The sequence below is a fragment of the Vitis vinifera genome, chromosome 8 (genome assembly GCF_030704535.1).
Source record: "Vitis vinifera cultivar Pinot Noir 40024 chromosome 8, ASM3070453v1".
In the NCBI taxonomy this organism is placed as follows: domain Eukaryota; kingdom Viridiplantae; phylum Streptophyta; class Magnoliopsida; order Vitales; family Vitaceae; genus Vitis; species Vitis vinifera.
Window position 1 is genome coordinate 4,051,068 of NC_081812.1, and position 24,462 is coordinate 4,075,529.

The window sequence follows — 24,462 nt, forward strand, 5'->3', positions numbered from 1 at the left end:
GAGAATGAGAGTTGATGTACCAAACTTTTTTGGAAAATTGGAACCCAACACTTTTGAGGACTAGTTAATGGCTATCGAGGATTATTTCAATTGATTTGATGTATCGGAGGATAGAAAGGTTCGTTATGTTCGGATGAAATTGAAGGGGCATGCACGAGCATGGTGGAAAAGTGTGGAAGAACAATTACGCCATACACGACGACCAACAGTTTCTAACTGGGAAGAGATGAAGGAGCGACTAAAGGAAAAATATTTGCCCATTGATTATGAGCAGATGATGTTCGAGGAGATGTTGCAACTCAGGCAAGGATCATTGAGTGTTGATCAATTTACGGATCACTTCCACGAGTTGACTATCCGTAGCAAGATCGTGGAGACTGAGCAACAAACTTTAGCTTGATACCGTACCGGATTACGCAGTGAACTACACAAAGAAATGTGGATTGCACATTTAATCAACGTGAAGGAGGCGTATCAAATGGCACTTCGTATTGAGAAACAAATAGGGCCTTCGTTTGGAAGGAAAATGACGTCAATGGATTCAAGACAGGAACGCGTTACCACACCTTCATTCCAAAAGCCTCCATTGCTAAAAGATCAATCTAAGGGTGCTGCAAGTGGAAACCAGAAGAGAAAAGCAAAAGTTACCAGTGAAAGGCCACAATGTTATAAATGTAAAGGATTCAGACACTATGTTGTTGTGTGTCCTACAAGAGATAAAAAACTAGCCTTTATATGTGAAAAAAAATTATTAATGGTGGACGCTATTGAAGACACGGATGGGGAGGAAACCGAAGAGGGTAATCATAGTGAGGAAAAACATTTGGGTGCGTTAAACCTACCTATCTACGTGATCCAGCAAGTTTTGACAGGAACTAAGAGAGAGTTCCAAATGAATCCCGAGTGGCTACGCACCAATATTTTCCACACTCGTATGGAGCATAATGGTCAAACCTTGAATGTTATTATTGATAATGGCAGTGGCATGAATGTGATCTTCGAAACGGCTGTCGAATGTTTGGGGTTGAAGATTAAGAACCATCCTATTCCTTATAGGATCGGCTGGGTTAATGAAGCCAATTTAGTCTTAGTAAAGCAACAGTGCTTGGTTAAATTTTCTTTGGGAAAAAAATATATGGACGAAGCTTGGTGCGATGTAATCCCTATGACAGTCTATCACATGTTATTAGGACGCCTATGGCTCTATGATCAAATGGTATTCTACGATGGGTATGCTAAAACTTACTCTTTTACTTTCAAAGGTAAGAAATTTGTTTTGGATCCTTTACAAATTTTGAAATTTAAGGCAAGAAAAAACGTAGTCCCAGTTTTGACGATGCGACAATTCTCTCGAGTCTTGCATGAGGGTGATATGTTGCTTATGGTCATAAAACGTGAAGTAAAGCAGGTGGACAGTAATATTCCAGCGGAATTCAAGGCAATGTTGGAGGAATTTTAGGATATCATGCCGGATGAAGTGCCGAATCAACTACCTCCAATGAGGGAAGTGCAACATGCTATCGATCTGATCCCCGACTCAACTTTGCCTAATTTACCATACTACCGCATGAGCCTAATAGAGAATGAAGAACTTAGTCGACAAATTCAACAATTACTAGACAAAGGTTTTATTTGAGAAAGTCTTAGCCCCTGTGCTATTCCAATTTTACTCACCAAAGAAGGATGGTAGTTGGAGGATGTGCGTTGATAGTCGAGCAATTAATAAGATAACCGTGAAGTACCCATTTCTCATTCCCCGTCTTGATGATATGTTAGATTTGCTATGTGGCTCCTCTATTTTCACTAAGATTGACCTTCGAAGTGGTTACCACCAAATCCGTATCCGGTCAAGAGACGAGTGGAAGACGACCTTTAAAACGAAGGATGGTTTGTTTGAATGGCTAGTTATGCCCTTCGGATTAACTAACGCGCCAAACACTTTCATGCGCGTGATGACACAAGTTCTCAAACCATTTTTGGGAAAATTTGTCGTTTATTTTGATGATATTTTGATTTTTAGCCAAAGTTTGCAGGATCATTTAAGCCATGTTGAGCAGGTATTGAAGGTTCTAAGAGCCGAACAACATTATATTAATCGGGACAAATGCTCATTCATGAAGAAAAGTGTCGAGTTTCTGGGTTTTATAATTTTTTATCAAGTTGTTGAGGTTGATCCCGCCAAAGTGCAAGCTATCCAGAATTGGCCTACGCCCTAGAATTTTATTCGAGGTTAGAAGCTTTCCATGGTTTGGCCACGTTCTATCGACGATTTATTCGCAGTTTTAGCACTATAATGGGTCCAATCACCGAGTGCTTGAAAGGAAAAAATTTCTATGGAGTGTCGCAGCTGCCAAGGCATTCTCCAAAATTAAAAAGCGAATGGGGCAAGCACCGGTACTTAAGTTACCGGACTTCTCTAAATTTTTTGAAGTAGTTTATGATGCTTCACATGTGGTCATCGAAGGTGTGTTGAGTCAGGAAGGGCACCCTATTACTTTTTTCAGTGAGAAACTTAACGATACTCGTCGGCGATACTCGATATATGATATTGACTATGCTTTAATTCAAACTCTCAAGCATTGGCGACCATACTTGATCCACAGAGAGTTTATTCTTTATACAGACCATGACTATTTGAAGCATTTAAATTCTCAAAGTAAACTGAATGCACGACATGCTTGTTGGATGGATTATTTGCAGCAATTCGAATTCGTTATCAGACATAAGTCAGGGGCTGAAAATAAGGTGGCTGACGCCTTAAGCAGGAGACCACACTTGTTACATGTGTTTTCAACTAATGTCGTAGGATTTGATAATATAAAAACAGAGTATGCCAATGATGAAGACTTCAACAATATATGGAGTGATCTCTCCACTCATCAGTACACATCTAGTAATGATTATATGTTGCACGATGGTTTCTTATTCTACAAATCACGGCTATGTGTTCCGCATGGCTCTTTTTGGGAGTTTCTAATTACGGAACTCCACGGTGGGGGTTTAGTTGGGCATTTCGGTCATGATAAAACCTTTGCCATTGTTGTTGATCAGTTCTATTGGTCTCGGATGCGGAGATACGTGTATACAATGGTTGATCGATGTCGGATTTGCCAATTAAACAAAGGCACCAAGCAACAAGCAAGGCTCTATTTGCCACTTCCCATTCCCGACAAACCATGGCAGCATATTAGTATGGACTTTGTTCTTGGGTTGCCAAGAACTCTTCGACAACATGATTCAATTATGGTGGTGGTCGATCGTTTTTCCAAGATGTCCCATTTTATTCCATGTCACAAAACTTATGACGCATCAAAAGTTGCTGCAATATTTTTGCAAGAAATTGTCTGTTTGCATGGTATTCTGACTTCGATTGTGTTTGACAAGGACGTCAAATTTGTGAGTTATTTCTGGAAAACATTGTGGACGAAGATGGGAACAAAGCTTATGTTTTCTAATGCATTCCATCCCCAAACTGATGGCCAAACTGAGGTAACCAAGAGGACAACATGTTGCACTCCATTTGAGGTGGTGTATGGGTTCCGACCTAGCACTCCACTTGATGTTAATTCATTGCCATTGCCACCTAGGCCAAGTGAGGTTGCATTGGATTTTTCTAGCTATATGCGAGCTGTCCATGAAGAATGCAAACGACACCTTACCATCCATACAAATTCTTATGCAGCTTCAACAAATGCAAAACGCAAGGATCGACAATTTAATGAAGGCGATATGGTCCTTGTTCGTTTAAGGCTGGAGCGATTCCCTCCAGGGAGTTTTACCAAGCTGCATGCACGTTGAGCAGGTCCTTTTAGAATAACCAAGAAGTTGGGCACCAATGCATATGTTATTAAATTACCCTTTGAATTCAGTATTAGCCTTGTTTTTAACATAGAAGATCTTATAGAGTTCAAAGGTGATGTCGATGAAAATTCCGCAATTTCGTTACCAGAGGCAACACCAGTGCGGGTTCTAGAAAATACAACACCACGAGATGAGATTGCTGCCATTCTTGACCATCAATTTGTTACAACTCGTCGAGGAGGATATTACAAGTTCTTAGTGCAGTGGACAAATCGTCCAAATTCGGACTCTGTCTGGTTGCAAGCTTCAGAAGTCAAGCGTTTACACCCACATCTATTTGATGCTTACATTCGTCAAAACTTGCCAGAGTCAAGTTCTTCAGGAGAGCCGACAATTGATGCAAATCAGGAGAAGGATATCCCATAATTTCGTAAACCATGGAGCTATTATGTGATGCAGAGGACTTTTAGGAATCTTACGTATTTGTTGCAATTCTGTTTTTATTTTTTATTTTTTTTATTCTGTTATTCTTTCCAAGTTCATTGCTTTCCTAGTTTATTTCTTCCAATTTTAATGCTTTCCTAGTTGGAGTTGGAGATTTGAATATTGGTTTGTTATTTAAGGAATGATGGAAAACTAATGATGGCAATTTTTTTGGCCATTCGAAAATTCGAATCCTTTCTTTCTTTAGAGTGATTCCAATTTTGCAGATAGATTTTGTGTTTGCTTAGCTCTTGGTTTTGACATGAGATTGGTCTAGGACGCTTGGCGTCAATTTTATGATGTTTTATAAAACAAAAATCTGTTTAAAAACCTAAAATGCTTTTAACCTGTTTTTAATATTTTTAAATATATTTTAAAAATAATTTTTATGTCTAATGTTTTATTTTTAATCATTTTACATGTTTATATAATTATTTTTAAAAATAATTATCACAAAACAAGTAAAAATAACAAGAAACTGTTCTAAAAAACAGTTACCAAGCAAGCCCAAAATATCCATCTTGAAGATGTCAAAAAGAAAGAAAACCCCCAAGCTACAGTTACCATAAATTACTTGACATATGTTTCACCCAAAATTAGCTGACACCTTGTGTTTTTCTCATGTTAGACTAGGTTTTGAAGGCCTTTTTGGTAGCCTATCATTTTCTTTGCCACAATCCTTTCTAGCAATAATGCCCCACTCGTTGGAGTTGGGCAAAATGATCCATCTGCAACAACCCAACCAGCGAGAAAAGTCTGATTCTTTCAACACTTTACAATCAAGGTCATCATGAAATCCAAAGACTACTATGATATCAAACAATGAACATGATATGATCGAACCAAGACTTGCATTTCTAACATGTTTCCTGGAACATTACATCATAAAAGATCAAAGACAACACATTTTTCCATCGTTTTGATGCGTGCAGCATTGTAATCAACAAGTCGAAACAAGTCTCTCACCAAGACAACCACCTAAACATTTACAGCAGATAATGTACATATGCCCTTTGCTCTTTTGCCTTTGTTTCCATCTTTCCCACCAACTGCTTCTACACTCTAGGAACATTCACCAGGCCTCAAAACAATAAGGCTGGCAAAGACAGTCAATAGCATGTATAAGCTTTCTCCGAGGCCCTACTGCATCAGCACCCATATCCTTCAGTTTCTTCATGGTCAAGTTTATCAATTGAAATTTATCAACACTCCTACGCTGAAAAATCTTCACAAACTGTCCCAGTCCCAGTAATGCAAGCCACCTACTCAATCCACCAGCTCTTTGAAGCTTCCTCTCAAGATTCAATGCTCTCATTCGTTGATTTAGCAACACACCCCCAATAGGGAAGTTAATGGGTTCATGTAAAAGTGTTGGCCGCTTAATAGCTTTTGCAGCACTATTAGGCCCAAGCATTCTTTGGGGTTTAAATGTACCAACTCCTTCTGTATTGTCTGACCCCCTCCCAAAATATAGCCTTGGTGGTTTTACTGATGTTGAAACAGGTTGAGCTGAAGGAATTTTTTGAGTAACTTGAATATCCCTTTGAGAACCTAATGATGTGGACTTCTCTCTTTCAACAACTGAATCCCTCAGAGGACATGCCTCACTTGAAACTTGCCATCTTTTAGTATTAGTTTCCTGGGGAATGGCTTGTGGCTGACTTAGTCCTGGATTTGGCATTTGAGATTCTTTAGCAACAGGCAGAGGAGGAACCAGAATGGTGACTCTTTGCTTCTTCACTATCACCCAACTATCCTCTCCAAGCAGGTCCACTTTAGTTTTCGAGTTTACAGAACCACTAAGGCCACTTGGAGCACCATTCTTGTTTGCTGGTAATGCTGCCAGCTGTCTTTTCTTTGGTTTCACCATTAATGTTGCACACCTTCTAGGCAAAAAACAGTATTAGATATTAAATCAACATTTATTAATCACAAGCAATGAGATGAGTGGTTTTAGTGGATACTCGGTGAAAATAGAACACTTACCTATAAGTTTAGCAATTGATGCATGTTATTGGCAATATTGTACCATCTTAATGACAAGCACATGGCATATCATAAATTGGTAGAAGGAACTTACAGTCACATTGAATTCAATAAATAAGAGAAATCAACAACTAAATAAAGTACCAATATAGCGGAAAACAAGATAGCACAATAATAACTAGTAGGATTTTTTGTTTAATGAAACACACAGGTTTTATGAAACTTAAATTTGAAAAGCTAATGATAATTGTTGGACAACTAATTTTCTCAAAAAGCTTAAGCTATTAAAATTTGAATCCATATTGTATACCATGCTCAATTAGTGGTAGGAGGAGAAAAATTAAAAAATTGTTATCACAAGTAATTAAATAGATAATAATTCAATAGGAGAGGATGAACCGGATCTTTAATACCATGTTGGATAATCAATTTTCACAAAAACATAAGCTTTTCAGATAATAATTCAATCAATCACAAGAAAAAAAAAGAAGCTACCTTGACAGATACACCTTGGATATGGATTGAATTTTAGGATTTAGAATTTGCCCTTGTGGATATAAAAGTTTTAATATTTGGATTTAGTTATGGATTCAATTTGGCAATAGGTTCGCCTTGGATATGGATTTCTTTTGACAATAGATTTGTTTTGGCAATATGTTAAATTGTTGATATATTGCATATGCAATCTTGACATAAAATAGACTAACTTTCTTGATATATGAACAAAGAAACCTTAATATAAAATATATTAAATTTTGAGAATTTGCATCATCAAATACTCAATGTTGTGTAGCAAGTACTTCGGATGAAGGTGAAATCCTGTACAGTGAGGCAATAATCATAGTAGAAGGCAAAAAAAAAAAAAAATGTTGAAGTTTGGATTATTGACTTAATAGCATGGCACATGACTTCTCATAAAGAATGGCTTCACTATTATGAACCTATCTCAAGAGGATCAATGTACATGGATGACAATCATGCCCCAGAGATTGCTGGCATTAACTCCACCAAAGTAAAGATGGATGATGGTGAGATTCACACCATTCCAGAGGTACGGCATGCAAAGGGCTAAAAGAGGAATCCATTATCTATGGGCTAATTGGATGACCTTGCATATGAATTTCATACTAAAAATGAAATCATAACAGTTATCAAAAGTACGCTTGTGGTGGTGAAGGCCAAGAAGACTGTCGCAAACTTGTACATGTTGCATGAAAGGACATATTGGGAGGCAGAGACTTTTGTTGCAAACTTCGGAGAAGAATTGACAATGATGTGGCATCGCAAACTTAATTGCATGTCAGAAAAGAACTTAAAAATCCTCTCCAACCAAAAGCTATTTGCACTATGTTATCGATAACTAGCATAGATTAAAATTTGATAAATCTACTGTAACAAGTACAGGAATTCTACACTTAGTCCATTTTGATGTTTGGGAATTACCAATCACATGTCTTGGAATACTAAACTATTTAGCATTGCTCGTAAATGATTATTCCAAAAGATATTAGGTATATCTTATCAAGAGAAAGTCAAATCTTTTTCCAATATTCAAAGCCTTTAAAGTGCGATGGGAGCTTGAAATGGAAAAGAAGATTAAATGTTTGAAGACAAACAATGGAGGAGAATTTTGTAGCCAAGAGTTTGATGCATTTTTCAATTGAAAAAGCATACAATGACAGAAAACTATTACTTACACTCCACAATAAAATGACGTAGTAGAGTGGACAAATAGAATCCTCACAAAAAGAATGAAAGTTATGATGAAGATAGCCGGGGACAACCCAAAACATTCTGGGCTAAAGAAGCAACAACTATCTGCCATATAATTAATAGGTCTCTATTGACAACAATTGAGATGAAGACATGTATGGAGATGTGGACTGGTAAGCCAACAAACTATTCCTCCCTACACATATTTAGATGTTCTGCTTATGTGATGTATAATGACCAAAAAAGAACAAAACTGGATCTAAAATCTAGAAAATGTAAATTCCTAGGATATGATAATAGAGTAAAGGGGTATCGTTTATGGATCCCACTGCCCGCAAGGTTATCATCAATAAAAATGTCATCTTTGTAGAAGACATGCTATATATTAAAGAAGGGGATAGCACACTAAAGAAAAATGCAGATACTATAAGTTTCATTGAAGACAAACAGTCAAAACAAGAACAACTAAAATCTTTTGAAGTAGTTTCAGAGCATAATGAACAAGTGCTAGATGAGTCTGAGACACCTGAAGTGTGGCAATCAACCCGAAAAAGAAGAGAACCTTCCTGGCACTCACAGTTTATTTTGGCAATCAATGCTGCAAACTATCTCCTTACAGATTGTGAGGAGTTTAAAAATTATTAGGAGACCATAAATAGTTCAAATTCATCTTTATAGGTGACAACAATACAAAAGGAGGTTAAAGCTTTGCATAAGAACCATACATGCAAACTAGTGCCACTACCACCATGAAGAAAAACTATTGGACACAAGTGAGTTTATATGATTAAATGAGATAGCAATGATCAAGTGGAGTGATATTGTGCAAGACGGGTAGTTAAAGGATATACTCAGAAAGGTGTTGATTTCAACAAGATCTTTTTTCAGTTGTTTGACTTACATCAATTTGAATGGTCCTGACCATGTGTGTTAAATTTGATTTACACCTTGAGCAATTAGATGTAAAAACTGTGTCTCTTTATGTAGAGCTTAAAAAAAAAATTATATGCTCCAACGAAAGGTTTAGAAGAAAATGGGAAAGAGAACTTGGTTTCCAAATTAAGCAAGTCTTTATACGGCCTAAAATAGACGCCAAGATGTTGGTACAAGAGATTTGATTCCTTCATTTTGAGTATTGGGTACCAGAAATTCAATTTAAATTATTGTACATATTACAAGAGGTTAGGGGGTGATGATTTAGTTATCTTCTTATTGTACATAAATGATATGTTGGTTGCAAACTCCAACAAAAATCGAGTCCAAGAATTGAAGGCACAATTGATTAGGATGTTTGATATGAAAGATCTAGGAGCAATAAACAAGATTCTTGGGATGCAAATTCACTGAGACAGACAAAGCAGAAAGATTTGACTTTCATAGAAAAACCAATTGAAGAAAATTCCATGTCACTTCAACATGTATGATTATAAGCCAATTTCTACCCCACTTCTTGTGAATTACAAATTATCCTAAGTATGAATCCTAGTAATAAAGAAGAGAGGATAAAACTATTTCGAACACCATATGCATCAACAATGGCAAGCTTAATGTTTGTTGTGATTTGTGCAAGACTAGACATTGCACCAACAGTGGGAACAGCAAGTCGGTTCATGGCAAATCCAATGAGAGAGCATTGAAATATAGTTAAGAGAATCCTTAGATACATCAAAGGGACCTTAAATGTTGAATTATGTTTTAGAGGATCAAAATTCATCATCAAAGGCTATGTTGATTCAAACTTTGCAAGTGATACTAATAAGAGGAAATCTACTAGGGGATATGTGTTCACACTTACAGGAGGAGCTATAGGCTGTGTTTCAAAACTCCAAACTATTGTGGCTTTATCTACAATAGAAACAGGGTGCATGGCAACTACACATGCTTACAAGGAAGCTACTTGGATCAAAAAGTTATTGGAGGAGCTTGGGTACAAATAAGAGAAGATTTTTTGTTCTATGATAGTCAAAATGCTTTGTACATTGCAATGAATCTAGTCTTCCATTCCAAATTAAGCACATAGGAGTTCAATATCATTTTGTTCGAGAAACAGAAGAAGAAAAAATTGTGAACATGCAAAAGATCCATATGAAGAACAATCTTGCAAATCCCTAAACAAAATCAATTAATGCCAATAATTTTTATTTTTTTATCAGAAACAAAATATATGTATTAATAGAGAAAAGGGACATGAGAAGGATGAGAAACCCTCCCCATGAAGTACAAGCCTGATCAAAAGAACTAAGTAAATCTCCACTAATCAAGGAATGCTATACAAGAGGTACAAAAGGCCACGTGATCGAAAGAATTAAGTAAACCTCCACTAACCCAAGGAGAGCTATACAAAACAAAATGCCTATACAAGTAAAAGAATCTTGACCCTCTAAACCCAACCCTAGGGTGTACATAACAAAAGCCAATTAATGCTAACAAATTCAACTAATACAAATCCTCTTATGATTTGACAGTAACATAAGCAGTAAGTGATAAGACAAAACATTAAAAAAAAAAAAGACTTAAAGTAGGAGAATGTTAAGTTCGAAGTCATCCCACATTGGTTAGGAGACAAAGGGAGGGAGCTTTTGTAGGCTATATAAGGAGGACTTCATCCCCTATTCTTAGTACCCTAAAACTACCATCTTTTTGTAAGCTTTTATCTTCTTTCTCTTGTCACAAAATATCCTCTCTTCCTAATCAAGAGAGATGATGTAATTATTTTATGTCCTTAGTGAAAAAAAATTCGATCTTTCCTGGTAAGGGTTTTCAAGGAGGGTTTTACCACAAGTACTTTTGTTCCATTGCTTTATTTATAGCTTCATTACCCTTTTATTGTTTTATTTCAAATTATCATTACAAGTACATTTCATAATAGTGGCATATTGAACTCAACATTGACAAAAGCATAAGTTAACCTTAACCTTAACAAATAAGAAGAATAATGAACCTCAAAAATCAACAAAAATTGAAGTCAATAAAGCACTTGGTTCTCAATTATTAAAGCACTTTACAAGCAAAAATTAAAGCTAATAAAACACCTAATAACAAGATATAACAGTTGCATTGACACCCAATATAATATTAATCCTAATGTAATTGTGCTCATTAAAACCAAAAAAAGTCATGATATAAATTAATTGAAGAACCCAAATAAGCCACAAACCACCACAATGGCAATCAAGAACTAAAAACAATTTCATTGTCTTATGGCTATGAAACAAAGAATTAAGATTTTGTGGGGGTTGATTTAATGCTTGTCAATCAACTAGCATATCAACATTTGTGAAAAGAAAGAGATTGAAACTATTATGAAACAAAACATCAAAATTTAACCCTAAAAGGAGGGGTAAGAGATAGAAAAAAAAAATTCAAACCAAAGGATTCCAACTTGAAAAAACTCACACTTTTGTATGAAACAAAAAAAGAAAAACATTTAAATAAAAGAAGAAAACCTCTCAATATTTTGAGCTACTTGATAATTTTTAGATCTATGTTTATTTTCAACTATTGAATCATAAATACCATTAGAATCACCTTAGTATACAATATAGATAGATAATCAACTAAAGAAATATAGCCTTAATATCAATAATTTTAGAATGATAGAGAGTTGAGTCACCCATAAGAATTTACTAGGTCGATTGAAAGCTTTTTTTTATTTTTTTTTTATTTTTTTATTTTTTTTTTATTTTTTTATTTTTTTATTTTTTTCCATTTTTCTATGTAGAGCTTTTCATTTCGCAAACTTCCTAGACAAAATTAGATCTAGGCATCATAACCTAACACATTCTAATATTGTATGTTAGATTCATACAATATACCTTAGGAGAAAAGAGACGAGAGATGCATGAAAAACAAGCTCCCTTTATATTTTTTGTTGTGTGTGTGTGTGTGAATTATAGGGAATATAGGTACTCAAATGTATATCAGTTTCATATAGTTGAAAGTCATACTCCAAACTTTCATGCAAGAATACAAAGGGAAAAGAACAACTCTATCCTTTAGCTTTAATTATTTTTTATCATTTTTTAATTAGTAAAAAAAAAAAAAAAAAAAAAAAGAGAGAGAGAGAGAGGGTGCCCTACCAATATAGCTAGAACAACAGAAAACCTAGGAGAAAAATTATAAATGAACTAGTTTATACTACTCATTGCATTGATGAAAATCAAAACTTAACCTCTCTTCCCATATAGGAAATCTAAACCAAAGAGGTTGCCTAATTAGAATATACATTTGGGTACAGAGGTAAGGATTTTGAAGTATAGGAAGACAAAGTGCACATCCACCACTAAAGTCAACATATGACTCCTCATGCCAAGTTTAATAGAGTTCATGAGTTGTGGCATTTCAAATGACAAATTTTGTACAACCATTTGGTATGAAATCAAACAACTTCCATCTTTGGAGCTAATAGACATAGTACAAGCACACCAATATAAAATATTGTTAAAATAAAACACATGTCCCACAAGGACATTTAAACACACACACATGTTTATTATCTACTTGCATCCCTCCTTATCTCCAATCCTCCGCCATCGTGACCTAGTTCAATTTTTATTATATGTTACCAGATGAATCAATAAATTCCCATGTACAAAAATATCCTCCTAGTAAAATGTAAATTGCAGATGAAATTGATTAATAACAGGAATAATACTTTTTTTAGTTTAGAGTCAAACAAATGATGCAATAAATTCTAATTGAGAAAAACATTAAAAGCCTTTGGAAATTTTTTCTTTATTATCTTGTTTTTTTAAATAAGAAAAACTATAAAAATAAATGAATAAAATTATATTGGGTAATGCGATTTTATCTCAAATTTTTCAGAAATTATACTTCCAAATTGACAAGTACCTAAGGATCTTTAATTTTTCTTAGATGGAAAACCTATTTTAGAAGCATGACCTTCATTTGCAACTGATTTCATGTACACCTCTTAAATCAACCCCAAAACTATTCGCTAGCTTAACCAACAACAATGAGTTTCACATATTAACCACCTGTTATTCAAGCCATCATTAAAATTTATCACATTAATTTAACCAGAATTTTGTAGAGTCTTAAAAGTTTTAAGAACCTTTATTGGTGATCACAGAAGACAAGACTACCCGGTTTCTCCCCTTTTCAACAAAGGATCCCAAGTTCTTTTCTTCTCGACCTTTCACTCTCTGCCATCATACTACCCAATAAACCCAACAAAACAAATACCACCAAAAAACAGGTCAAGAACTGAATATTACCATCTAGGATTGCCTGCAACTACTTTTCAAACCATAAACCCATTTCTCCGCCAAAGTGTGTTTAGATGTATATACATGAAGAGAAAAAAAAAAAACCATCCAAATGACAAAACTATGAAGAAAGAGAGAGCAAAGATAAAGATAAATAAAACCTTACTTCGGTCACAAAATGCCCCATAATAATAAAACTGATACCCTAATGAAAAACCCATGAGGCGATTTCACCCCTAAAACAAGGAAGACCAACACAGAGTCAGAACCCTTAAACGCTTAATCCATTTCTCAACATTCATTCCTCTTCTTTCTTTCACTAGGGACGACTTAGCACTTCATTGATAGAGCAAAAGGAGCAATGAACCCTAACCTTAGCCCTACCGTAATCCAAAATGTATCACCGTTTGGATTCATAGAAAATCGCAGAAAATGAAACAAAATCTAGAATGGAAATAAATAACAAAACCCTCGCTTCAAAGAAGTACCTAAAAGCCAATGATTTGATGGAAAATCCTGGAGGAGCCGCACTGGCGCTGAATTCTGGGAAATTCTGGGTTATGGGGTTCCAAAATCGTCTCTATCCTTGTGCGTTTGGAGTGTGCATATTCACCGTCAGATCCTTTATAATCCAAAGGGTGGAGAATATCATATAAATTATCTCCTTCATTAATTTCCTTCTTCTCCCAATCTTGACGTCCAGAGTTGCGGGTTGCGATCCGGAATTAGAAAAGGGTTATTTGGCTAGAAGGGTCTTTAAAAATCTAACTTTTTATTTTTTTTTGTTTTTTTATTTTTTTATTTTTATTTTTGTGAAAATAATCCCTCCATTTAAAGCTTATATATAAATATTTGAAATGACAAAAAGTATTTATACCAAAAATGAGTTATTTTTTAGAGATTATTTTATCCCTTTTAACCTAATATTTATTAGAAGAAAAAGTTATTTAGTTAAAAGAGCTATTTGGATAGAGATAACAAAATAACTTTCAAATTATAAAAACGACCCCTCTTTTTTATTTTGATAAGAAATAACCCATTTTGAGACTTATTTGAAAACTGTTTTTCAAGATAAAAAACGTATAAAACATATTTAACAATAAAAAACTATTTTTCATTTTGAAGAATAGAAAACATGTTTTCAAAGAATATGTTTTAGTTGTTTTGTTATTTTTTTAAAAATAATTATATCAATATGTAAAATAATTCAAAATAAAATACTACTTATAAAATTATTTTTTAAAATATTAAAAATAGGTTTAAAAAATTTCAAGTTTTCATACAGACTTTTATTTTATAAAAATTAGAAAACTATTTTTTAAAATTATTTTTAAAAATAGTTACCAAACATGCTCTTACATTTTTTATTTATTTTTATTTGCATTAAAAATACTATTTTCTCAATTATTTTATTCATTCTATTTCTTTCATTTTATAACACATTTATCCGGTTTTCTTTTTCTTTGAAAAAACTTTCTTAACTATTTTATCTCTCAAACAACTCAATTTTAGTTTCTTTCTAAATTCGGGTTAAATTTTCAATTATAATGGAAACTTGAATCATACGATGGTTATGTTTCATTTACAAATGAGGGTTGACCTTTCTGGTCTGGTCCTCTCTTTTGGGCCGAACACCCATCGAACCGTCTAAATCGGCTATCGGCGGATGAACTGGTTCAAAGCCCACCTCCTTTGCTACCTTTTTGGGCAAAAGGTGGCCCAAACACCAAGCCCCACCAACCCAATGTGCAACCCCACTACCCACCTCCTGGCTGGTCACTTGTTGAAAGCCCTTTTTATCTCCCTCTGTTTTCGATGTGGGATAAATGAATGAATATTTTAAAGAAAAATTACATTTATAATGAGGAGAGCTTGAACCTAAGAACCCAGGTTAAAGCAAAGCTGATGGCACCACTCTACTACGCCCTCTTAGCTGCTAATATTGATGAAAAAAAAAAACAAATAAATTGCATATATTATTTCAAAAAAATAATATAAATAATATATATATTATTTAATAAAATTTAAAATATTAATACATTTATATAAAAGATGAAGAAATAAATATCATTGATTTTTAATTTTATATATAGTTTAAATTTTAAAAAATTATTTTAAAATTTAATAAATATATAAATTATATATTTATGACGTCATCGGTTCGATTGCAGTTCAACCATCGGTCCGATCGCTAAACTGTGAAACAGTAATGAGAAAACAAATGTTATGCTTAGTTAAGAAAAACACCCAAAGGGGGGGGGGGGGGGGGGGTGAATTGGGTTTTTAAAATCTTTTCAATCACAACAAATTTAAACAAAATATAAGCAAAGTAAATAGATAGAGTTTAGAGAATTCAAACTCGGGTTTATAGTGGTTCGGCACTTCCTTGCCTACATCTACTCTCCTCAACCTCCTAACCGAGTGAAGGTTCCACTAACTTGAAGCTTCAACCAAGCTTCCAATCTTCTTACACTTGGATTCCGGCTCCAATGGGCTCTTACACAACCTCTTCAAGATTCAACCCTCTTGAAGGCTTTAACACTCAGATTGTTACAAGATATAATCACTCAACCTAGCTTAAGGATGACTCAAATACAAGACAAAGCTAGGATGACAAACAAAAGTGCACTAAAGGATATGCAAGTGGTGATTTAATGCACTATGAAAGAAATGAGAGATTTTTTATCAAGAACAGGTAGGTATGCTTCGAATGCAAGTGTTATCTTCTCAATAAATGAAGTGGAGCTCTCAATTTATAGGTTTCTAAGCTCAGGAGTCAAAAACAGCAAAAGGTAACCTCGTCTGGTCGAGCTAGGGGTCAACCGGTTCACTAGCCGTTGGAGCATTTAATGCATGACAGGTTACCGTTGCCTCAACCGGACCTCGACCGGTAAGAGAATCACCTCGATCGGGAAGAGAAGGCTACTGGGAGAGAGAGAAGGTTTTTAACCTTTCTTGATCGGTCCTCGATCGGACGACCACAACCGGTCGACCGATTCCTCAACCAGTTGACCGGTTGGCCATAGCCTCGACCGGTTGAGCCTTTTTGGCCTCGAAAACCTATTTTTTTTATTCCTTTCTTTTCTAACACTTAGGCAAGGTCTTTAGGTAAATTATTAAGCCAATTTTGAACATTTTGCCTAAGGTACATTAGTTAAAAACTCGGGTTTGAATGAAATCAACGTTTTCGAGAATAAACCGAGTTTTCAAAGATGCATGAAACATGTGAAAATCCTAAGTGCACTCATGCATTCATTTTACATTAGTTTCCTATAAACACAAGTCTTCCAAGCGTCTCGATCTTGTATCCATTTGGTCCTTTGATGAATTTTCGCGTTTATACCTGAGATTCTTAAACATTTAAACCAATTAGTCACTTAACCATGGTTTGTTATCATCAAAACCCAATTAGGTGAACCCTTGGGCTAACAATCTCCTCCTTTTTTATGATGACAAACCTTAGTTATCTAGGAGAGGAAAAAATTTCCCCTTCAAACCAATCATGGATCAATCAAATGATTTTTAATAGGAAGCAATGTAAAACACGAAAAATGAACAATGGATCATAAAAATATCATATCATATATATATGGAAACCTCATATGTACAACAAGATAGATATGACAATGATAACAATGACATGCATGAGGGTCTCTTAGATCCTATAAATTTCTCCCCCTTTGGCAACATAAAAAAGAAACGGAAGGGGATGTCTAGATAGTCTCAAGGCTGAGGGGGTAGAGGAGGAAACACAGAGCGGAGGTAAGCCATCATCTCCTCATGCTGACTTGCCTGACGACTCTTAATACGATCAATGCGCTGCTGGAGATGCTCAAATGTAGTCTGCTGCTGATCCATACGCTCCTCTATGCGCTCAAATCGCTGCTGGAAGTGATCAAACCGAGAAGTGACTCCAATATGATACTGATCCAGGTGCTCCTCCATAGAGTAGAAGCGAGAGTCATGGACTAAGGCAAGCTCCTCCATACGAGTCCCAAGAGAGCTGATCTAAGCGGAGACATCCATCCAAGGTGCATCATCAAGAGCGTGAGGTGCCTGAGATGGTAACTCGGTAAATGATGGTTGACATGATGGTCCTGTTGTGAAAGACGGTTCAGTCATCATAGGCTATGAGAAGGTAGCCTCAACATGAATGTCCTCTAACTGAGGTGGAAGCGGAATGTCAAGCTCGGGCCCTCTCTGCTCAAAGTCCCTATAAGGGTCCAACCCATCCTCCATCTCTTTGATCTCAGCCTCCTCCTCAATTCCGGGATGTATATGATCTTGTCCACGGGCCTATCGCTCGGCTTTCCTAACCCATGAGCCATCGGGTGCCTTCTCGAACGTCATACGTACCAAAGACTGTTCATCATACGTGTCATAGCTGGTGGGAGCCTCGAAATCCGTCTCTCTACTCAAGTCGACCCCGACATCCTTGAAAACTCGGGTAAGGAAGTGGTCGTAAGGGAGTACTCGTGTCATGCTCTCAACACAGGAGATCATATGTATCATCATCAGGTATCCTACTTGAATCCGTCTCCCGGTGAGGATCGAGTCCACAATAAAAGCCTCGAGGTAGGAGACCTCGTCTCGATGTCCTCCACGTGGTAAGAGAATAGAGCAGATCATGTGGTGAAGGACTCGGCTGGTCACAGTTAGGCTGTGAGTCGATGGTTTGCCCATCCCCTGGGGATCGGCAAGTCCGCACAACCTCTGAACAACCTCTCTAGGCTCGAATCCCGGCACAGTGGGCCACGCCTTGGCCTCATACACTCGGAGTCCAAACGAAGGGATGTCAAGAATGCGGTAGATACTCTCGGGACTCAATCTGATCTCAACTCCTCTCACAGTGGATAATACGGGTCCTCCAAGCCTGTAGGTCGCCCGAGAATAAAAAGGCCGCACCAGAGTCAGGAAGATCGGCTCAGAGATCGTCACAACTAGCAACCATCCCATCCGACCGAATAGCTCCTCAAACCTGAAGTGCTGAAGTTGGGAAAAATTGACACTTCTCCCTAGGACGACTTTCCTTTGGGCAAATTTTTGCTTGTAGCGCTGATAGTCTTCATTCGAACTGAAGAGTGTCGTTTCATACCTCACCTTTCGGCGAGCCTCCGTCTGCTCGGTCTGAGATGGCTCAATAGGGCGCTTGCCCTGAGCCCTGTAAGTGTCCATCTCTCACCTTGGTGCCATCCAATGGAATAGAAAGGAGAAGGAGAAGGCCAAAACGAGAATGAAAGCAAATAGGAAGGAGCAACCACCAACCCGAAGCCCTAGACGCACGGAGATGGAGCTTAACAGACCCTAAGGCGCGCTATGCAGAGAGAAAACGCTCCCAAAAGATGAAACCCTGGGTTTCAAATCAAAGCCCTAGCTCAAATGCGTCCCAAAAGCAAGTCCAAGCCTTCAATTAGTCCAAAATCCAACCCAAAATGGCCTCTGGAAGTAGGTATGTGAAGGGGCGGCAAGCTATGGAGGAGAAAATGTGAGAAATGAAGCGCAGGGGAGGGGGGTTTAAATTCCCAGCCCCAACGAACCGGTTGATCGCCTGGTCAACGGTCAACGGTCGTGGTCAACGGTCAATTTTTCCAAATTTTGTTGCATTTTCTTGTCTCGTGATCCTCACACTGCCATTTTCAGTTGAAATCCCCAATTTTTTTTATGTCCAATGCCACGGGAATTTTGATTTTTGGTCAAAATTTGACCTCTTTCCTATGATTATTTTTATATGATGCATATGATATGAATTTCACACAATCATAGGGTATATTTAAGAGTAATATCAACAAGAATTCATCAAGCAATCATTTGATCATAAAGAAATCACCCCTAGTTGTCTTCTAATATCAACAAATTGCTCTTCACTTAGGGGTTTTGTAAAAATATTGGCAAGTTGATCTTTTGTGCTTACAAATTCAAGTGTAATGTCACTCTTTTGTGCATGGTCTCTAAGAAAATAATGTCTTATCTCTATATGCTTAGTCCTAGAGTGTTGTACTGGATTTTTTGAAATGTTTATGGCACTAGTGTTATCACATTTTATAGGAACATGCTCAAAAATCAAATTGAAATCACTAAATGTTTGTTTCATCCGAAGGATTTGTGCACAACATAAACCGACTGCTATGTATTCAGCTTCCGCCGTAGACAAAGCTACCGAATTTTGCTTCTTACTATGCCATGAAACAAGTGAGTGTCTTAGGAAATGACAAGTTCCACTAGTGCTTTTCCTCACAACTTTACAACCGGCAAAGTCAGCATCCGAGTATCCAATTTATTCAAAGTTATCACCCTTAGGATACCATAGGCCTATGTCCATAGTCCCTTTTAAATATCTAAAAATTCGTTTTACAGCACTTAAATGAAATTCCTTAGGACAAGATTGAAATCTAGCACACAAGCATACACTATACATGATGTCAGGTCTACTAGCGGTCAAATATAGCAAAGAACCTATCATGCCTCTATACATGGTTGAGTTGACGGGCTTACCTTTCTCATCCATGTCAAGCTTGATGGATGAACTCATTGGAGTCTTCATTGTTTTAGCTTCCTCCATATTGAACCTTTTGAGGAGATCTCTTATATACTTTGCTTGATTGATGAAGGTTCCTTCCTTTAGTTACTTGATTTGAAGTCCAAGGAAGAAGTTAAGTTCTCCCATCATGCTCATTTCGAACTCACTATGCATGCATTTAGAGAATTCCTCACAAAGAGAGACATTAGTAGCTTCAAAAATGATATCATCAACGTATATTTGTACTAAGAGCATGTCATTTTCTTTGGTTTTTATGAAAAAAGTTGTGTCAATTATTCCCATTTTAAAACCCTTTTTCAAAAGAAATTTACTCAATCTTTCATACCATGCTCTAGGTGTTTGTTTCAAACCATAAAGTGTCTTTTTAAGTCTAAAAACATGATTAGGAAAGTTAAAACTTTGAAAACCGGGTGGTTGTTCAACATATACCTCTTCATTTATAAAGCCATTTAAGAAGACACTTTTCACATCCATTTGATATAAAACAAAGTCTTTAAAACATGAAAAAACAAGTAGCATCCTAATGGCTTCCAATCTAGCTACGAGAACAAAGGTTTCTTCATAATCTATCCATTCTTCTTGATTAAAACCTTGGGCTACCAATCTTGCTTTGTTCCTTATAATTATGTCATTTTCATCCATTTTATTTCTAAAGACCCATCTAGTTCCAATAACACTTTGATTTTGAGGTCTTGACACTAATTCTCATACTTCACTTCTTTCAAATTGGTTTAACTCTTCTTGCATGACAATCACCCAATTTTCATCAACTAGAGCATCTTTTATATTTTTAGGTTCAATTTGAGAGTAAAAGCAAGATTATTGCAAATATTTCTAAGAGATGATCTAGTTCTTACCCCACTAGATGGATTACCTATAATTTGATCTTGTGGATGGTTGATGATAAACTTCCAATCTTTAAGGAGGTCTTGGCTTGATTCACCTTACACTTGTTGAGGAAGAGGTAGTGCCAAAGGTGATTCTTTTTTCTTGGGATCCTCTATAACTTCTTGTTGCCTTCTATCTTCAATTTGTAATTTTCCCATGGAAGTCTCCAAGCCTAAATCATCATCAAAGCTCTCTTTTTCTTGGAAAGAATTGTTAGATTCATAAAAAATAACTTGGATGAAATCCTCAACTACCATGGTTTTTTTGTTAAAACTCTAAAGGCTTTACTTGAAGTTGAGTAACCAAGAAAAATTCCAATATCCGATTTTGCATCAAATTTTCCAAGATTGTCTTTGGTGTTTAATATAAAGCATTTGCACTCAAAGACTTTGAAATAGCTAATGTTGGGTTTCTTGTTTTTCCAAAGCTCATAGAGAGTTTTCTTAAGAATAGGCCTTAATAAAATTCTATTTAAAATATAACAAGAAGTGTTAACCACTTCGGCCCAAAAGTATTTTGGTAAATTGTTTTCATTTAGCATGGTTCTAGCCATTTCTTGAAGAGTTCTATTTTTCCTTTCAATTACCCCATTTTGTTGAGGAGTTCTAGGAGCCAAAAAGTTGTGGTTAATACCATGCTCATTGCAATAGTCTTCAAAATCAATATTTTCAAATTCTCTCCCATGATCACTTCTTATACAAGTGATTGTAAAACCTTTTTCATTTTGAACTTTGTTGCAAAACTTTGAAACTCATAAAATGCTTCATTCTTTTGACTTAAAAATAAGATCCAAGTGTATCTCGAGAAGTCATCCACAATAACAAAAGCATAAGATTTTCCTCCGAGGCTTGGTGTCCTAGAGGGACCAAATAAATCCATATGCAACAATTCAAGAGGCCTAGTTGTTGAAATGAAATTTTTGTTTTTAAAGAGTTTTTGATTTGCTTTCCCATTTGACAAGCTTCACAAACTTTGTCTTTTTGAAGCCTCTAACAAGTTCATCTATGTTGAGTTGGGAAATGAGGTCCATGTTAGCATGTCCCAACCTCCTATGCCATAACCAACTTTGATCATGCATGCTTGAAAAGCATCTATCATGGTCATCATATTTTGAAATATTTATTGCATAAACATTATTACATCTATGGCCCATGAAGATGGTTTTATCATTTTGAATATCTTTGATGATGCAATGAGATGCTTCAAAAATCACTTTAAAACCTTTGTCACAAAGTTGACTTATGCTCAAAAGATTATGTTTTAAATCATCAACTAATAAAACATTTTCAATAAGAGAGGATGTGTCATTACCAATGTTGCCTTGACCAATGATCCTTCCTTTTGAATTGTCTCCAAAGGTAACGTATCCTCCCTTTCTCTTTGTAAGGAAAGCAAACTTGGATTCATCCCCGGTCATGTGTCTTGAGCATCCACTATCCAAGAACCACTTATCATTCTTTGATCCCTACAAAATAAAATTTAAGTTAATTTAGGTACCCATATCTTTTTGGGTCCTTGAGGGTTAGTGACCTTGGATTTCTCAACCCAAACCTTTTTAGCTTTAGCATTTGAATTCTTTTGAGAACCATTTTTTAAGGGACATGTACTACTAATGTGCCCTCATTTTCCACAAAAATTGCAAGTGGTAGAAGGACTTGCACTTGCGGATTCTTTTACAAAGTAGTTTTTAAAATACTTTTGATTTTTTTGAAGATTTGAATCCTAGCCCTTGTTTTTCAAAAACACATTTTTGGCTAACCAATATCATTTCAAAAGATTTTTGTCTACAAGAGAAAATTGAAAGAGAGGAGGTTAACCATTCATTTTTCTTTTTCAAAATCTCATTTTCACTCCTCAAAATCTCATTTTCTTTTTCAAGATGAGTTTTAGATATTTCAACAATTGAAAATTTTTCTTTCACTTCTTCAAGTTCCTTTTCAAGTTATTGAATTTTATTTTTAAGAGAATTATTTTTCAAACTAAGTTTTTCAAAATCCTCATATAATTCTTCAAAAACATTATGCATATCTTCATCACTAAAGTTAAAGTTTACCTCATCAAGATCATCTATTGCCATGAAGCACATGTTTGCTACTTCCTTCTCATTTTCTTCTTCGGAGGATTCTTCACTTTCACTCCAAGTGGCCATCATTGCCTTCTTCATTCTTCTCTTGGCTTCACTTTTGTAGAGAGGACAATCATATTTGATGTGTCCCGGTTTTTTGCACTTGAAGCATGTCAAATCTCTTTTCTCTTCCCATTTCTCCTTATTACCATGGGATGAAGATTCCTTTTTAGAAGGATCCCTTTTAGAGGTGAATTTCCTTTCTCTAAACCTTTCACCTCTCATATATTTGTTGAGCTTTCTTGTGATGAGGGCTAAATCATCATCTTCATCACTTGGCTTTTCTTCTTCAACATCTTCTTCTTCCTTGGTTGTAGCTTTGAGGGCTATGCTCTTCTTCTTTTTGTCTTCACCCTCCTGTAGCTTCTTTGTCAAATTGATCTCATATGTCATTAATGACCCTATGAGCTCTTCCATAGGTAGCTTAGTCAAGTCTTTTGCTTCTTGAATTGCGGTGACCTTGGTATGTCACTTTGATGGGAGAGACCTTAATATCTTCATCACCTTCTCGGATTCTTTGTAGCTTTTTCCCAAAACTTCAAGACCGTTGACAATGTCGGTGAACTTAGTAATCATCTCAACAATATTCTTAGTTTCTTTCATTGAAAACAATTCACAGTTATGAACAAGTAAATTGATTTTTGACTCTTTCACTTGATTAGTTCCTTCATGAGTTATTTCAAGCAACCTCCAAATTTCTTTAGCCGATTTACATTGACATATTCTATTATATTCATTTCTATCCATAGCACATTGCAAAGTAAAAACAGATTTAGCATTTAATTGAAAGTTTCTTCTATTAAGCTCATTTCATTCTTGCTTGGGTTTTGGAACCAAAACTCCATCAACTAGTTTAGTGGGAAAAGTTGGGTCATCTTCAATGACATCTCATACATTTAAATCAGTAGATTGCAAATACCAAGTCATTCTAGTTTTCTAATAGGGATAGTCAGTTCCCGTAAAGAATGGAGCTCTATGTTTTGAAAAAATTTCACCTTGGGATGAGCTTGATGGAATAGTCATTTCCTCTTAGACGATTAAGTCTTAAAAAAAAAAGAGGTCTAGCTCTGATACCAATTGAGAAAACAAAGGTTATGCTTAGTTAAGAAAAACACCCAAAAGGGGGGGGGAGGGGGGTTGTGAATTGGGTTTTTAAAATCTTTTCAATCACAACAAATTTAAACAAAATATAAGCAAAGTAAATAGATAGAGTTTAGAGAATTCAAACTCGGGTTTATACTAGTTCAACACTTCCTTGCCTACGTTCACTCTCCTCAACCTCCTAACCGAATGAGGGTTCCACTAACTTGAAGCTTCAACCAAACTTCTAATCTTCTTACACTTGGATTCCGGATCCAATGGGCTCTTACACAACCTCTTCAAGATTCAACCCTCTTAAAGGATTTAACACTCAGATTGTTACAAGATATAATCACTCAACCTAGCTTAAGGATGACTCAAATACAAGACAAAGCTAGGATGACAAACAAGAGTGCACTAAAGGATATGCAAGTGGTGATTTAATGCACTATGAAATAAATGAGAGCTTTTTGATCAAGAACAGGTAGGTAGGCTTTGAATGCAAGTGTTCTCTTCTCAATAAATGAAGTGAAGCTCTCAATTTATAGGTTTCTAAGCTCGAAAGTCAAAAACAGCAAAAGGTAACCTCGTCTGGTCGAGCTAGGGGTCGACCGGTTCAC

General features: G+C 35.9%; 1 protein-coding gene across 2 annotated transcripts; it reads right to left on the minus strand.

The window, feature by feature from the left end:
• Positions 1 to 5,118: 5,118 nt before the first annotated feature.
• LOC100246168 (uncharacterized) lies at positions 5,119 to 13,943 on the minus strand. 2 transcript variants are annotated; one of them, XM_002268017.5, is made up of 2 exons: positions 13,700 to 13,943; positions 5,119 to 6,167 (listed from the first exon to the last, which is right to left on the minus strand). In XM_002268017.5, the coding sequence occupies exon 2, from the start codon at positions 6,152 to 6,154 to the stop codon at positions 5,357 to 5,359; it is 798 nt and encodes a 265-aa protein (XP_002268053.1). In that variant the 5' UTR covers positions 6,155 to 6,167; positions 13,700 to 13,943; the 3' UTR covers positions 5,119 to 5,356. The 2 variants fall into 2 exon arrangements, with proteins under 2 accessions (XP_002268053.1, XP_010653228.1); XM_010654926.3 differs by having other exon boundaries at positions 5,119 to 6,170.
• Positions 13,944 to 24,462: the final 10,519 nt, after the last annotated feature.